At 49.6% G+C, this 17,648-nt stretch overlaps 1 protein-coding gene across 1 annotated transcript; it reads right to left on the bottom strand.

Annotated features, from left to right (window-relative positions):
- Positions 1–11,142: 11,142 nt before the first annotated feature.
- Positions 11,143–17,279, bottom strand: LOC147646213 (maestro heat-like repeat-containing protein family member 7). Its single transcript, XM_086873797.1, has 16 exons — positions 16,634–17,279; positions 16,376–16,534; positions 16,042–16,106; positions 15,783–15,932; positions 15,445–15,593; positions 14,993–15,140; positions 14,558–14,745; positions 14,331–14,468; positions 13,937–14,051; positions 13,627–13,764; positions 13,237–13,413; positions 12,945–13,100; positions 12,685–12,786; positions 12,212–12,314; positions 11,875–11,931; positions 11,143–11,585 (listed from the first exon to the last, which is right to left on the bottom strand). The coding sequence occupies exons 1-16, from the start codon at positions 16,755–16,757 to the stop codon at positions 11,386–11,388; spliced, it is 2,169 nt and encodes a 722-aa protein (XP_086729923.1). The 5' UTR covers positions 16,758–17,279; the 3' UTR covers positions 11,143–11,385.
- Positions 17,280–17,648: the final 369 nt, after the last annotated feature.

Below are 17,648 nucleotides of genomic sequence, written 5' to 3' on the forward strand. Positions count from 1 at the left end.
TGAGGCTGCCAGGTGTCGTGGTTTTAAACCAGTAACTAAAAAATTACTTATTTCTTGTTGTGAGATATGGATTAGAACAAGAGCAAAACAAGTTTAAAACAAGGAATAAAGACAGTTTATTAACAAACTACAAGAATAAGAACACCAGAATAAACTTTCAGAAAACCCCCTTATCTTCCACATCTTAACTATTCTTCTGTACGCATGACAACACAGAGACAAATAACTTCAGGACTTTGGTGGTTAAAAACAGTCTTAATTCTTGCTACAGTCTTTTCATCAGTCTTTGTAGAGAAACAGAAGTCTCTTTCTGTTAACTTACGGAGTTTCTCACAAGAAAACTATTTTTTGGCATAGTTTTCTATTTTTCTAATGCCTGCTGCCCAGAAATCTGTCATTAGATCTTCTCCTCCCATTTCACATCTCTCCGAGGTGTGTATGGGTCACAGAGTTTAGGAATTTTATTTTTAAGGATAAGTCATTCAAAGGCAGAAGTCTTCTTCATCTGTCTCTGTGAGCCTTCCTGGAAAACAGTTTTCTCTTTGCCTCTCAAAGCTTCAAAATCTTCACTCAACTCAACTCCAGCAACTCACAGTATCACAAGTACTCTCTCTCTCTCTTCTGCTCAAAAGTTACACTTTGAATACTCTATTCTTCCCAACACTCATCATGAATTAAAGGAGTCTTTTTATACTATTATTGTCTATCTCCATAGCTTTAACAGAAAGATATTTCAGCTGTAAAGCATCTCCTTATTCTCTCTTTCTTATTTAAACTTAACTCTTTTCTTCACTGTTTTTGGTGGTTCTATGCTGTCTTCTCTATGTTGATTGTCTCTCTCTGTTTTTCTGAGAAAAGGAGTAATCTGTACGTTTATCCAGGTAGTAAAAGAATTAAAAGCTTTAGGAAAACTGCAAGAGTTCATGGTGTTAAGTTTCAGTCTAGCAGCTAAAACTGAAAACCAAGCTTGGCTGACGAGCGCTGCTTCTCTTCCCCCTCCCCACTTCCACCCCGAGGCCTTGTCGGCCTGGAGAGGGAGGGAGGAGGCCGAGACAGAGCCTTGTTACCTCCTCAGAAGCCGGAAACCAAAGAGAATAAGAGAATTCTGTCTGTACTTCTTAAGGGGGTGTTTACAAGTTGAATTCACTTTTTAATAGTCAGATCTGCTGTCAATTCTTGGAAATGACCGATAATTGGTCAGGAGGAAAAACTCCCATCAGCCACCAGCAGCTTCAACTTCCGCTCTTTCTAAGCTGTCTTAAAGGTAAAGCTACTCCATGACACCCCATTTGGCTGATGTTAGGCCAAACCATGCGGATTTAGCGCGCAGTTTAGGTCCCTTGGGATGATTTTGCTTTTCTCCTTTGTTTATTGAAATTTCAGCAGTTTTAACACTTTTTTCCCCAGCTTTTTTATCAAAATCTTCATAAAAATTGCCCCAAATGTTCTCAAAATCCTACAAAATTCCAGAAAAACTCCACAAAATTCCACAAAAATCACACAAAACCTCCTGAAATTCCCACAAAATTCTAGAAAAATACCACCAAATTCACCAGACTCAAAATCCTGAAAATTCCAGAATTATCTCACAAAATTATAGAAATATCCCACAAAAATCCCTAAAGCTTTTAAATATCCCACAAAATTCTTTAACAAATTCACAAAATTCCACAAAACCCCCAGAAATTACAGAAAAATCTGATGCAATTACACAAAATTCCACTAAATTCCAAAAATATCCCAAAAATCTACTCTAATTTTAAAAAACTCCAGAAATATTCCAGAAAAAAATCCAGTGAAACACCACAAAATTCTTCACGTTTTCTCAACATCCACAAAATTCAAGAAAAATCCCAGGAAATTGCAGAAAAATACCAAAAAAATTCCCTGAAACTTCTCAAAACCCAACCAAATTCCAGAAACATTTGATAAAATCTCCACAAATTCCTACAAAATTAAAGAAAAAACCCACAAAATCCCCTAAATTTTTTCAAAACCCAACCAAATTCCTGCAACATCTCACAAAATCTCCACCAATTTCCACAAAATCTAGGAAAAATCCCGCAAAATTCTTCAAGTCTCCTCGAAATCCCACAAAAATCCTACAAAATTCCAGAAACATCCCACAAAATCTCCTCAATATCACAGAAAATTCTAGAGAAATTCCACAAAATTGCAGAAAAATGCCACAAAATTCCCTAAATCTTCTGGAAACATTACCAAATTCCTGCAACATCTCACAAAACCTCCACAAATTTCCAAAAAAACTAAGGAAATTCCGTCAAAATTCTTCAAGTCTCCTCCAAATTATACAAAATTCTGAAAAGCCCCACACAATTCCCTCAATCTTCTCAAATTTCTACCAAATTCCTGCAACATCTCACAAAATCTCCACAAATGTCCACAAAATTCAAGAAAAATCCCTCAAAATTCATTAAATTTCCTCAATATCCCACAAAATTCCAGAACTATCTCACAAAATCTCAACAAATTTCCACAAACTTCAAGAAAACTCCCACAAAATTCTTGAAAAAGCCTCAAAATTCCAGAAAAAAATCCCACACAATTCCCTGAATCTTCTCAAAACATTACAAAATTCCACAGACATCTCAAAAAATCTCCACACATTTCCACAAAATCTACGAAAATTCCATCAAAATGCTTCAGGTCTCCACCAAATCCCAAAATATTCTAGAAAAGCCCCACACAATTCCCTAAATTTTCTCAAAACCCAACCAAATTCCTGCAACATCTCACAAAATCTCCAACAATTTCCAAAAAGAAATAAGGAAAATCCCCCAAAATTCTTCAAGTCTCCTCAAAATCCCACAAACTTCCCACAAAATTCCAGAAAAATCCCACAAAATTCTCTAAATTTTCTCAAAACCCTTCCAAATTCCTGCAAGATGTCACAAAATCTCCACCAATTTCCACAAAATCTAGGAAAAATCCTGCAAAATTCCTCAAGTCTCCTCCAAATCCCAGAAAAATCCCACAAAATTCCAGAAACATCCCACAAAATCTCCTCAATATCACAGAAAATTCTAGAGAAATTACACAAAATTACAGAAAAATGCCACAAAATTCCCTAAATCTTCTCCAAACATTACAAAATTCCAGAGACGTCTCACAAAATCTCCACCAATTTCCTCAAAATCTGAGAAAAATCCCTCAAAATTTGTCAAGTCTCCTCCAAATCCCACAAAATTCAAGAGAAATCCTCAAAATTCCAGGAATTGCCTCAAAATTCCCTAAATCTTCTCAAAACCCAACCAAATTTTTGCAACATCCCACAAAATCTACATGAATGTCCACAGAAATGCCAAAAAAAATCCCCAAATTTCTTCAATATCCCACAAATTTCCAGAACCATCTCACAAAATCTCAACAAATTCCCACAAAATTCAAGAAAACTCTCACAAAATTCTTCAAGTCTCTTCAAAATCACACAAACATCCCACAAGATCTCCTCAATATCCCGCAAAAATCTAGGGAAATTCCTCAAAATTCCACGAAAATCCCACAAAATTCCATCCATATTCTCAAAACCCAACCAGATTCCTGCAACATCTCACAAAATATCCACCAATTTCCAAAAAATCTAGGAAAAATCCCATAAATTCTTCAACTCTCCACCAAATCCCACAAAAATTCCACAAAATTCCAGAAACATCCCACAAAATCTCCTCAATATCATAGAAAATTATGGAAAAGCCCCACACAATTACAGAAAAATGCCACAAACTTCCCTAAATCTTCTCAAAACATTACAAAATTCCAGAGACGTCCCACAAACTCTCCACCAATTTCCATATTATCTAAGAAAAATCCCTCAAAATTCTTCAAGTCTCCTCCAAATCCCACAAAATTCTGGAAAAGCCCCTCACAATTCCCTCAATCTTCTCAAATTTCTACCAAATTCTGCAACATCCCACAAAATCTACACGAATGTCCACAAAATTCAAGAAAAATCCCTCAAAAATCACTAAATTTCCTCAATATCCCACAAAATTCCAGAACCATCTCAAAAAATCTCCACACATTTCCACAAAATCTAAGAAAATTCCCTCAAAATTCTTCAGGTCTCCACCAATTTCCACAAAATTCAAGAAAATTCCCACAAAATTCTTCAAAAGCTCCTCAAAATTCTAAAACAATCCCACAAAATTCCCTAAACCTTCCCTAAACATTACAAAATTCCACACACATCTCACAAAATGTCCACAAATTTCCACAAAATCTAAGAAAATTCCCTCAAAATTCTTCAAGTCTCCTCCAAATCCCACAAAGTTCTGGAAAAGCCCCACACAATTCCCTAAATCTTCTCAAAACCCTACCAAATTCCTGTAACATCCCACAAAATCTACACAAATGTCCACAAAATTCAAGAAAAATCCCTCAAAAATCACTAAATTTCCTCAATATCCCAAGAAATTCCAGAACCATCTCACAAAATCTCAACAAATGTCCACAAAATTTAAGAAAAATCCCACAAAATTTATGATAAGCCCCATAAATTTCCAGAGAAATCCCACAAAATTCCCTAAATCTTCTCAAAACCCAACCAAATTCCTGAAACATCCCACAAAATCTCCATCAATTCACAGAAAATCTAAGAAAATTCCTTCAAAATTCTTCAAGTTACCTCAAAATCCCAGAAAATCTCACAAAAATCCCTAACTTTTTTCAAAACCCTACCAAAATCCACCAACATCCTACAAAATGTCCTCAAATATAAAAAAAAATTCATGAAAAATCCCACAAAATTCCCTAAATCTCCTCAAAACCTTAACAAATTCCAGAAACATCCCACAAAATCTACACAAAGGTCCACAAAATTCCAGAAAAATCACACGAAATTCCCTAAATCTCAATTTCCCACAAAATTCCATTAAAATCCCACAAAATTCCCTAAATTGTCTCAAAACTCAAAACATTTAGCAAATGCCCCAATTTCTCATCTCCTATTGAATATATTTGTTTTGGAGGCAAATTAAATTGAGATACATTAACTTTTAAAGATATCAATGCCATTGTTCTTTGCACTTCTCGAGCAATCTGTCGAGCTGTCCAGTCTGCTTTTCGATTTTCTTCACAAATTTTGGAGTTTCCTTATTGGTGTCCTTTGCAGTGAATAATTGCGACTTGATCAGGTTTTTGTATTGCTTTTATCAATTGCAGGACTGCATCTTGATGTTTAATGTGTGTACCTTGAGAAGACAGCAGTCTTCTTTCTTTCCGCAGCACTCATCCCCCTCATCCAGGGCTTTTGCAATTAGTCCATAGTCCATGATCCACAGGCAGCACCACCCTGTCATCCCAAGGAAGACTCGCAGCTCATGCACGTTCTGGGGTTCTGGAATAGCACAAATAGCTTGAATACAATTAGTACCCAGCTTACATTGCCCTGGTGAGATTTCACATCCCAGGGAAATCACACTCTGCCAGGCAATTTGTGCCTTTTCTTTCGACTCCTTATATCCTCCCATTCCCAGCTGATTTCAAATTTCAATTGTTACCTTTATGCAGGTTGTTCTCTCTTCTGTAGCTATCAGTATATCCTCAACATACTGTAACAGCAGGTATTGTTTTCTCACTACTTGCCTGTTCTCGGTCCAAATCTCCAGCTCCTTCCCCAGCTGGCTTCCAAATAGGGTTGGACTGTTCTTGTATCCTTGTGGGAGTCGTGTCCAAGTGAGCTGAGTTTTCCTTCCATTTTCTGGATTTTCCCACTCAAAGGCAAACAGTTTCCTGCTTTCTTTCTCAAGGGGTATGCAGAAAAAGGCATCTTTTAAATCAAGTACAGTAAAACATTTCTATTTCTCTTTTATAGATGTTAACAATGTGCAAGGATTAGCTACCACTGGGTAAATATCTTTAGTTATTTCATATATTACTCTCAAATCCTGCACTAGTCTTTATTGGTCAACACAGAAATTTGGGCTCCAGTGTTAACTACAAAAGTAAAAAGTCGATGTATAGGACCCACTATTATTGAGAAACCGCTCAGACTATTCAGCCTAGTCTTCACAGAAGTATGGAGAACACCATTTATTTCTATCTTTAGCACACTTTTATAGGGTTTTACAGGGTCCCTGGGCTAAGCAAGTTACTCTTGGTTAATCCACACAGGTTTACATTTTTTCTCTTATACACAAGGATATTGTTTTGCTTCATTCTCTCTGCTTCAGGAAAGTTTCAAGGACATGAGCCTTTAATATCACAACTTATACCAAAAGCTGGTTTGTGCAGACAGGCCTTTACTAAAATATCATGCCCACCTTCTGTTCAAATATTCTCTACACACTATTGCTGTAATCAATATGTCTCCAGTTTTGTTATTTCTCCTGAGCATTTGAAATAAAAGCAACCTCTGCCTCTCTGCTCACCCAGGAGAGGCAGAGTTCCCAGTTTCCCTGATTCTGAGGCTCTTTGGGCTCCACTCCCAGAAGCTGAGAAGGAGACGGCTTTGGCTCACAGCCCAGAGCCTGTGGAGCTGTGCTGGGTTATCCAATGGGGCATTCCATACAATGAACTTGGGACAGTGCCAATTAGAAGCAACTTCACTCAACTTGGAAGTGAGAAGCCATCTATTACCTTGCTGGGGACCCCCTTCTTTATCTCCAGTGACCACCAATACTGGCAGTGAGAGATTTCTTTTCTCTTGTCTGGGTTTTCCTTAAGAGAACCAATGCATCTAACACCTTTGCTTGCTCTGATTTTTCTTCTGCCATTTTTACAGGTCCATCATTTCTACTGGAATGAATTAGCTCTTTTGGAGGGTAAATTTGATTCAGGAGAGAGGTTTCCCCCTCTTCTTTCCTCACTTCTTTGCTTAAAGCCAGTTTTTGGAGCTGCTGTAAAACAAGCTCCCAAAACTGAGCAGAGTAGAGTTTGATTTTTGACCAATTTAAATTTTCTTTCATCTTGTAAAGAACACACTCTATCAATCACATTTTCCAAATTAAACCAGTAACTAAGCGCCTGCTTTTCCCCTCCCGGAGAAGGTCTGGCATTGTGTTTTGCTAACAGAGCATAAAATGCAGCTTTAACTTCTGCACTGCCCTTTTCAGTCATTTTTACAAAGGGAAAACCACTACAGGGAGGTATAAACTTCAATTATACACACACACCCACACCCACACCCACACCCACACCCACACCCACACCCACACCCACTGCTTTTTGCTTCCCTGTGTGGGTAAAAAGACCAAATGTGCTCGGGAGGCACTCTTTCAGTTTAAAATTCTGATTGTCTCTTTGCTACACCAAGCACTCAAAATTCATACACACAACAACAACAAAAACATTCCCACCCTTTTGCACTAAGAGATCTTTTGTGAAATTCTGCAGACAGAGCCCTCAAGTGAGTGTGGGGTGCTTTTCACCTCGGCGTGTGCAGTTTGTGGGAAATTCGAGTTGCCCCCCTTGCTTTCTAGACACCGCTCACTCTCTTGGGAGTGTCGGGCTGGGTGCGGCTGGAGCAAAACATCTTTCCCCTAATACAGACTGCACAACAAACCTGCAGCCCCTTCTGTCTGTCACAAATCCTGTCCGTGACTCCAGTTTAAATGTCACGATTCACTAACGCCAGTGGGAGTCGCGAGAAGTTTCTTTGATCTCAGAGGGCACAAAGGACACAAAGGGATTTCAGTTTAAATCACAACAGCAATAATGTACATTTATTTTAGTGATAACAAGTGTTATGTGATAGAGGAGAGGGAGTGAGAGAGAGAGAGAGGAGAAAGAAAACAAAGTAAAGAAAGAGAGAGGTTATAGCTACCAACAGATGAGACAGTGTCACAGGGGTCTTTTTCCGTGGGGAGATCTCACCAAAATCAATTCAGCCTTATGTAATTCTTCCCCAAAGTGACCTTGTTTCCAATGTGCTAATAAGCACCCCAAAGGAGAAGTACCTGCTATGAGAGCATTGCTGCCCAAAACCCCTTTAAGCTTCTCCATGTCACAACTACAATACACCACAAATGCCGAACCTGCAACGCTTTCGCAGTCGTCTGACAGACGGCGCCCAGGCAATCCCAACAGGAATTCCTTTAGCCCAACCAAGCGCAGCTTTTGCTGCGTCTTATTGGCAGGCACCCAAACCAAAGTGAAAGCACCTTACCTCTTCTCCTGGGGACGCTGTGAGCAGCGCAGACGGTCGCAGCCGATGGGCTCCCCGAGAATCCCTCGGTGCCGGCTGGAGCAGGATCGGGTCGCGAGCTCGCTCAGCAGCACTCACAAGGTCCCATCTGGGTCACCAAAATGTTAGAGTTCAGGAACACACAGCATCACACAATGATTATATGCAGGTGCTTTATTGAAGAGCTCTGGGTGTCAGGGGTACACAGACCCAAATCTGACCCATCTTGCTTTTGAGCTAAACATGTTTTATACTCTATCGTTATACAACTTAGATATTAATTATTAAACTTACATTGTTCTATTGTATGCATTGTTTTTACCCAAGCATGGATTTCTCGTGATCCCACCGCAGCCCCCTAACATTGTTCCTCATGTTCTTTAAACAATAATTATATCTAATCACATCTAACAATTCTATCATTTATCATATATTGATTACACAGGTGCAGTTTCACATGATCTTTAGCAAGCACAAGGCCTAACATTTCCAGGGCCTACTTTTCCCAGGGCTTGTCAAGCCTAACTTTCTTTCTGAGTTCCCGAATTTCCTAAGATTTTAAAATGTTTTACGATCACCTCCAGACAGAAAGAATCCTGCCTGAACAGTCACAAAGCTACATCTATTTTTAGTTTTAACTTTTATAAATTTTTCCAGAGCCTGCTGGCTGTGTTCAAGGTTTTCTCCCTATTTCCTCCCTAGTGCACATTCTCCAGGAACGGTGCTTTTACATCCTTTTGCATTGATTAAAGTTACCTGCAATGACCAGTCAATCCAAACCCTGGGAAAACTTCAACTTCAATGTGTACCTAGGCAAAATATTTACCTCCCACATCTGAAGCCATGAGCTGCCAAGTACTGTCCCCACTGTCATACCCTGTCCCCTGGAGGTGTGCTGATGCCATTTCAAAGGGGTTGCCAATGAAAACAAGTTTGAATATTTTGGTAGTTTCCACATTGGCATTCAAATCCTTGACTAGAAAAATCACAAGTCAAGATTTCTAGGATTCTTCCATACCAAAGCTGTCATTCTCACCCGTGATTTTAGAGTGTCTGAACAGTCAGACAAGGTTTTAGTTTTAGACTCTAGAGACAAAGTCCCTGCTGTTCGGCGATCCCATTCCATCAGCATATAGTCCTGATGATTCCTTTAGGCAGGAGCAGCAAAGGCAAGAATGAGCCAAACAAGCTGCTCCTGTGTTCTCATGTCCTGCACAGCAGTAACTGGGAGTTCAAGAATGGATTCAGGAGACAATGGGTGCACAGGGAGCCACCAAGACTTTGGGATGCTGAAATGGACCAGCCTGGTGCCCGTGCCCGGGCTGCACCACGCTGAGCTCCAACTGGACAATCTAACAATGGTTGAATGGACACACCATGGGCCACTGGAGACTCCTACTCCTAGTTCTGTGAGCTACACTATTCACCTGTCATTCACCAGATGATGTTTTCATCTCTGCTTGAAATCCAGGAGAGGAAAAGGTCAACATGGAAAAGTGTTCTCCCAATTCTAGTGACACCTTGTGCCTGCACACCACCTGTGCCCATGGCAAGGTGGCTGGAGACTGGATGATGTTGATGCTACTTTGCAACACCAGGTGCTCAGGGATTCTGGGATTGCCCAAGTGGAGAGCAAAACTGAGCCGTGTAAGTCCCTGCTTTTTTTCAGTGCATGATGCTTCTTCCTTTGTTCCAAGCAAGTCCAGGATTTGGTTTCATGTGTCTTTAAGGTGCCAGGACAGAAGAGAAGGAGGGCAGCTGCAGCATAGGGCTCCTGCCCCGTCAGACTCTCTCTCTCTCTCTCTCTCTCTCTCTTTCACTCAGGATGGTGCCAGTGCCTCTGCCTTGGGGCACCTGAGTGTGGAAGGCGAGCTCACCCTCAAGCACGGCCATCCAAGTCAGTCACGGGCACAGGCTGCAGCTGAAGCTGGCAAGCGTTGTTGTAAGGCTGCAAGTGAAGAGAAAGCCATTGTGGCCAACTCTGCTGAAGCCTTTTGCCAAAGCAAAGGCAATTGTGCCCACAGCCTCCCCCTGTTTGGCACCCGGCTGCTGCGGACGCCTCAGTGCGCAGGTGCCGACGTTGGGGCTGCTGCTGTTCCTGGGCACACTCTGCTGCTGTTTCTGTGGGCTCCAGAGCCGCTTGGGCAGCAGCCACTGGGCAGCCCTGCCGGAGGAGACATCGCCACCCTCCCCATGGTGGCAGCAGCTCTGTGGGCCCCGAGCTCTGTGTCAGGGGGGCCTCGGTCACAGCAGCGTGGCCTGGGCAGCCGCGAGGGCCCGGGTTGGCCGCCAGCCCTGCCTCTGCCCACTGCCCCTTCCTGGAGGCACCCAGTGGCCGTGGCCTGGCAGCACCCCCTGCCCTCCATGTCCCCAGCCAGCCCAGCCTGGGCACCTTGGGCTGTCCCCACCCTCCCGCTGGGGTGGTGTCCCAGCCTCCAGGCCTTCTGCTGCAGGCCTGGGGGACATTTTGGGGCAGCACCGGAGCAGCCAGGTGTAAGGGACCAGGCGGCTGCCCGGGGGCTGCTTATGGCCTCTGACACCCAATTCCTCAGGGCTTCCCACCACCCCGGCTCCTCCAGGGCCTTCTGTCCCCTTGGAACCTCCTGCCACCCACTCCCTCACACATCCCCCTCGTGCCTTCCCACTGCCTTGTCCCGTCTGGGCCTCCGCAGCCCCTCATCCCTTCACAGCCTCCCAGCACCCCGTGCCCTCAGGGGCTCCCCCAGCCTGGCCCGGCAGCAGCGCCGCAGCCCCACAGGAGCTCCAGCAGCTCCTCAGCCATCACGGCAGCAACACACGGGCAGCAGGACACAGATGGCGCTTCCTGCCTGCCACAGGGCTTGTGGCTTCAGCACAACCACCAAAGGCCAAGGGGCTTCTGGCCATTTCCCCTGCACACTGCACGCCCCGGCAGGTTGCTGAACACAAGAACCCTTTTCCCTCTCTTCCCCTATGCCCCGCACACTCTGGGCAGCAAAAGAAAGGTCTTGGGACTCTTGTGGTTTATAACATATCCTATATTATTTACATACTAGATGGAAACGAAACGAAGAAAAGAATAATCTCTATGAAAAAAAAAATAACAGATGGCCCATGTGGCCCCAGAAGATAGAGCCTCTCAGCCCTAACATATCCTATATTATTTACATACTAAAAAGAAGAGAAAATAGGAAAATAACAACCCTTATGAAATAAACAATCCTGGCTGGCCCATGTGGCCCCAGAAGACAGAGCCTCTCAGGTCAGCGCTGACCACATCTCCAGCAGCGCAGCCAGCCCAAGCCCGACAGACGAGGCCGTGTCCTCCATGCCCTGAGGATTTGGTCTTGCATCCTCTGCAGGATGGAATATCGGGCACTCTGGATGGCCCGGAGGACATACAGCGTTTCAAGTGCCAGGTCTGACACGGCACAGCTTCTGTCCTCCGTCAGGCGTTCGAGGGCTGCAAGAGAGACGAACAGAGCTACGGTCAGACCCCAGAGCTGTGGGGGCCCAGCGAGAGCCCCCTGCCAGGGCCATGCCAGCCGGCTCTTGCCTTGGCCAGGAGGGAGCAGGGACCAAGGGGGTCAGCCCGAAGCTGCTGGCCACAAATGCCCCACGTGGCCCTGAAATCTCACTGTGCTCTGCCCACGCCGCCCCTCATCGGGACAGGGAGCAGAGCCCTCCACAGCCTGGCCAGGGCTGCAGCTGCCCCCGACAGCCAACACTGTCAGCCTGCTGCCGTGGCTCACCTCCGCACAACACCTGGAGCTCTGCCTGCTGCCCCCTCAGCTGCTCCCCGGCCATCCCTGAGAACACAGAGCCTGTCAGGGTCCCAGCAGCACAGCTCCCTGCCAGCGGCGCTGCCAGCCCTGTGGCCACACGGCCTCCTGCCCCGGCAGGGCTCAGCCCGGGCCCTTGCCGCACCCTGACTCAGCCCAAGGGCACGGCTGCCAGAGGCCGGCAGCAGCAGCCCCGAGGGCAGCCGGGGCTCCAGGGCGCCGGGCCCGGGTGCCGCTGCCGGGGCAGCAGCCGGGGCTGGGGCCGAGCTGCGGCGGGGCGGGGAGGGAGCCCGGGCTCGGGACTCACCGATGACCCTGATGGCCGCCGCTCGCAGGGTCTCCTGTGGGTCCTGCAGGTACTGCAGGGCCCGGCGCAGGTGCTCGGCCAAGGGGATCCTGTGGTCTGCCAGCTGGAGAGAGCGGCAGGAGGGAAGGGTTGGCGCGGGCTCTGCCCCTCGGCCGGGCGCTGCTGCCTGCGGCTAGCCCCGGCCTCCCGTGCCCGGCCAGCCCTGAGGCCCGGCCAGCAGCCGCTGGCGCCGGGCTCTGGAGGGGGCAGAGGGCCGGCTGCTGCCCGGGGAGCCGCGGTGCCGGCCCGGCCCGCAGCCCCGCTGGGCCGGGGCTCCATCGGCACCCGGCTCGGGGCCACAGGGGGCTGGAGAAGAAGCCGTGCGGACCCCGGGTGCAGCAGTGGGCAGGGGCACAGCTGCCAGCCCCACACACTGAGCACCGGGGCCAGGGGGCTTCTGTAGCTTGAGGCTGGGACTTCCAGGCTGTCCTTACCACGAGCTTGGCAAACTTCCACAGCTTCTCCTTCCTCACAGCTTTCTCCAGGTCTGGCCTCTTCAGGAAGTCAGCCGCGCGAAGGAGCGTTGTCCGAGAGGCCTGGGGAGCAGCAGAGAGCCGCAAATGGCCCCACAAGGCAGGGCACAGGAGTGTCCCAGTGCCAAGGGCTGGAGGAGGCTGCAGCCTGCAAGCCTGCGTCAGGGCAGGAGGCAGCTGAGCCCCCTGCCAAGGCGCAGCAGCAGCCCAGGAGTCCTCACCTCTGCCACATGCCGATTCTCATCTTGGCAGTGGAAAAAGAGTGGGAGCAGGCTCTGGTACACTCGTTCCTTCAGGGGCTTTCTTCCTTCTTCTTCTGCTGAAGACATCACTCTTCGAAGGAGAGACATGGAGAGCAGCTGCACCTGGCTATCAGGCTGTATGAAAGGAAGGAAGGAAAAATGACCTTATCATTGGCTTCTTATGGCCCACATCGGCACAGGTCTGCAAATGCACAGGGCACAAAGTGTCTGGGCAGTAGGCAGTGGCCGTGGCTGGGGCACAGAGCCTTACATTGTCCAGGAGTTTCAGGAGCGGCTCAGCCAGCTGCAGGGCCCTGCGCCAGGATATTGGGATGTCTTCTTTCAGGAAAATATGGCTCAGAAGAGCAGTGCTCATCCTGGCCACGTCACTGTCCAAGTCCCACAGGAGGTGCACTAGTCTTCCTGTCAGGCTCTGAATTCTTTCGGCCTGTGCAGAACACAAGTGTGTGAAAGCCCGGGCAGCTGCCGCAGGGCCCAGAGGCCAAAGGGCTGTCCCAAAGCACTCGGGCAGCTGAAGCAGGAGGCAGGAGAGCTGGGAGGAGCTGCCTCAGCGCCCAAGGCAAAGGCCAGCCAAGGCCAAGTGACAGCATTGCCCAGCCTCATGCTGCCCACACGGCCTCAGCTGCTGCCCCCTTCTCACCATGGAGGGACGGTCCTTTAGCAGGAGGAGAGCCCTGAGAACCTGGTGATGCATCTCTGTGGAATTGTACCACAGGTACTTATACAAGATCTCCATTAGGCTGTCACCACAGTCACTCAAGTCCAGGCAATCTAGGAGCTGAAAGGCACAGGGCAGTGAGAGGGGAGCCGGCCGGCAGGAGCCTGGAAGTGCGCAGGGCTGGGCCCAGGCAGCAGCACAGGGCGCGGGTGCCATCCCAGGCAGCTGTGGCTGTGCCAGGGGACAGGGCTGGCAGGGAGCTGAGCGAGGTAGTGCTGGCCATCAGGCTCACCTCCACAAGGAATGCCATGGCAGAGACATCCCAGAGTGGCAACGGTTTGCTGAGCACCTCAAGCAGGTAGCTTAAGATGCTTTTGCACAAGTGGGCAGATGCACGGCGCATTACCCTGGAAGGCGGAAAATGGCAGAAAGAGTCTCAGCAAGGGTGCGAAAAGCCTCTCCCAGGACTGACTGACACAGTTGTCCTATTGCCCCAGCACCCTGTGAGGCGATTTGGGCCCTTGAGATGTGGCTGCTCCTGGACAGGTTCCTCTCGCAGCCTTTTGCAGTCTCCTTGGCCATCCCTCGGTGACGAGGCCCTCAGGCCCATGGCCACGGGGACTGTGGGGGGGCATCCCGGGCAGGGGGCACAAATGCCAGAGGCAGTGGGGAGAAGGGGGGCTCACCTGGCCAGCAGACCCACGGCATAGTGGTGGGTGTCAGCACAGAGCAGCGTGTCCCAGCCACGCTTGCGTTCCATTGCCACCACCACATGCTCCAAGTGGAGACTGCAGAGCAGGGCCTTCAGGGTCTGCACTGCAAACCTGTGTGCACAGCAAAGCCCAGGTGACGCTGGGAGCGCTGTCTCCGAGGCTGGGGAAGTGGCAGGGACAGGAGGAGTGGCATGGAGCACCTGTTGGGGCTGGTGGAGAGGCCGTGTTGCTCCTGGCATTCCTTCCAGAAGGTATGGACGTCCTCTGTCATATACAAAGTACTGAAGTACATTTGGAAGAGCAGATGCACGAAGAGGCGGGGGAAATAGACTGTGAGGATCTGTGGGCAACAGGGCCCCTGGAGGATCTTCCACATCACCAGAGTTGCCTGCAGAGGACAAAGCAGCCCGAGACAGCGCTCAGTGCCGGGGCGTCCGTGTGGCAGGGCCTGAGCATGGCAGGGAGAAGCCGGGGGAGACACGGGGAGCAGCGGGCCTGGTGGCCCTGAAGCTGCCCCTAGGCCAGGTTTGTGGCCAGTGCCTGAAGCAGGGAGATGCAGTGGGGGAAGGAGGCAACAGAGCTGCTGGAGAGGCGGCCGGCCTTGCGGTGAGCAAAGGCCAGCTCCAGAAACTCACAGTCAGGGAAAAGACAGCCGTCTTGTCCCCATCAGAGGTGCCCAGGTTTTTCTGCGGCCAGCTCCCCACCACATTGATGAGGAGCGGTGTCACTTCCTCTGAAATCCAGGGCGAGAGCAAGATGGTCGTCCACATGGCCATAGCAGCTCTGCGGGGTCAGACACAGCACCGTGGGCTGGGCAGCAGCGGGGAGCTGAGCTGGCCGCCAGCTCTGCCTGTGCCCACTGGCCCTGAGCGGCAGCAGCAGCCAGGCAGCCCAGCCCTGTGGGGACAGGCCCCTGAGGGGCAGGATGGCAGCACGGCAGCGGGCTCGGGGGCCAACTTTGTAGCAGGGCTGGCAAAGGGAGCAGCCAGAGGGCCCTGGAAGTCTGTGTTGCTCACAGCCCTGGGCCGGGCTGTACAGGGTGATGGGCTGGGGAGCCCTGAGGCCTCGGGGCAGCTGGGCCCCATACCTGTCACACGTTGGGGCCACCCGCAGGAGAGTGATGGCCACATCATCGGGCTCTGCCTCGGCCACTTGCATCAGGGCCCAGTCCATCCTGTGCTCAGCAGCCGCATTGGCCATGAGCCACTGGTGGATGTACCTCACCACGCCGGGCACCTGGAGAAGGCACAGGGAAACTTGGAATGCTAGCAGAGGGAGTCAGCAATGTGCCCAGCTTCTTCCCCAGACAAGTGCTTCTCTTCCAGCCCACTGCCATGGCCTCAAAAGCTTCAAGTGAGCAGCAGGCGTGGCTTGGGAAAGCCAAGCAATTGCTGGAGGATCAAAGGCTGGCCACAGGCTGCTTACTTGCTCTGGATTGAAAAGAGCCGTCTCTATTAGCAGATCCAGCTGGGCAGCGCTGCTCTGTTCTACCAAGACCTCTGAGGATGCTTTGACCTCAGTGTCCATAGGTCTGGTGTCTTCCTTGCCAATTCTCTTGATGTATTGGTAAAGAAACTGTAGGAGAAGGGCAGGAAGGCAGGGAAGTTGCATGGAGTGCTCCAAGTGCGGTGCTGGGCTGAGCAGTGCCAGCAGGCCCAGCGCAGGTGGGGATGGCTGCAGGTACCTGCGCTGCTCTGCGGAAGCGGCCACGGGCGGTGTCCTGCTCTTGTGTGCCGTCCATGGCTGCATCTGGCAAAGAGCAGCCAGAGCTGAGGGGCTGCGGGAGAGGCGGGAGAGCACAGCCCAGCCCTGCGTTCCCCAGGCAGGGACAGTCCCGGGATGCCCCAGGGAATGCAGCACGGCCACTGCTGCGGGGGCAGCCCCAGCCCCTTTTTTGTGCTGTCCATGGGTGTGTCTCCACAGGACAGTGTGGGATGGGATGAGATGGGATGCAATGGGATGGGATGGGGCCAAGATGGCCGCAGGCACCAGCCCTGTGGCCCAGCTCTGCCACTCACCCTCCTCCAGCGGCTGCAACTGCTGCACCTCTTCGGTCTCTGGTGCTGGGGCAGCTCCAGGGCCTTCTTCCTCGACCTCCTCCTCCTCCTCCTCCACCCAGGCCAGCTTGGGGACTCTTGGGGGTCGCTGCTCCCTATCTTCTTTCGGACTCTCCAATCCTTTCCATAGGAACAGCACCAGGGGATGGCATGGCATGTAATGGGATGGGGCCAAGCTGGCAACAGGCACTAGCCCTAAGGCCGAGCTCTGCAACTCACGCTCCTGTGGTGCCTGGAAGTCCTGCACCTCTTCAGACTCCTGTGCCAGGACAGCTCCAGAGCCTTCTTCTTCCTCCTCCTCAAGCCAGGCCAACTTGGGCACTCTTGGGGGTCGCTGCTCCATGGCAGTGACTGGATTTATGGCTACTTGCAGGAGAGATGGCTCGGAAAAGCTCGGAGTCAGCAAGTCCTGCAGTCGTGCCTGGAAGGCACCTGCAAGACTCAAGTCCTGGCAAGATTGCAAGACAGCGAGTCCTGCACTTGGGTGTTGAGGGCTCCTGCCACAAGGACAGGAGGCTCCTCGACAGGGATTGTGGTCTGGTCTCAAGGGCAGAGACTGCAGGGATGGGCGACACGTCGGAAAAGCTCCGGGTCACCAAGTCCCACGGTCTGCCCTCAAGAGAACCTTAAGAAGGAAGGCTCAGCAAGGCCACAGGTCAGCAAGACCTGTGGTCTGGCCTCGAGGTCACCTGTAGGAACAGTGCTTCAGAAAAGCTCCAGGTCCGACACAAAGGAGTGCGCTGTGCGGGGGCTCCTCACAGCACCGCTCTGGCGCGTCCTGACCCGTCGCGTGCACCGAGCACTGTGGCGTGGCCCTGTCACCGCCAGCTCCTATGTCAGCACGTGTCACAAAGGGCCCTTTGACATCTGCTCCCGTAGCCACCATCCCACGGTGACCGTGCTGCAGCGTGTCACAAAGGGCCCTTGCACACCCTGCCCTCCGCCCTGGGGCCGCCCCCATCCCCCCCCAAGTGGCCCAGCTTGGAAGGAATCCCTTGCCCAAAGTGTCTAAGACAGCCTGATGGGATCTTTAGGAACAGCTTGTTAGAAATGAAATGGAGGCAAATTTATCAATAGGAATTTTATTGAAAACTTTGTAAAATTTACTCATGGAAATGTCTCGGTGTTGAGAGACAGGTGTCTGCTAGGGAGGGCAGGAGCCTCCCTTGGAATGAAAAATGTAGACCCCCCTCCCTCCAAATTATGATAATCCTGAAATCAAGGGGCTCTCAGG

Source organism: Cyanistes caeruleus, unplaced genomic scaffold, assembly GCF_971803275.1.
Source record: "Cyanistes caeruleus unplaced genomic scaffold, bCyaCae1.hap1.1 HAP1_SCAFFOLD_110, whole genome shotgun sequence".
NCBI lineage: Eukaryota > Metazoa > Chordata > Aves > Passeriformes > Paridae > Cyanistes > Cyanistes caeruleus.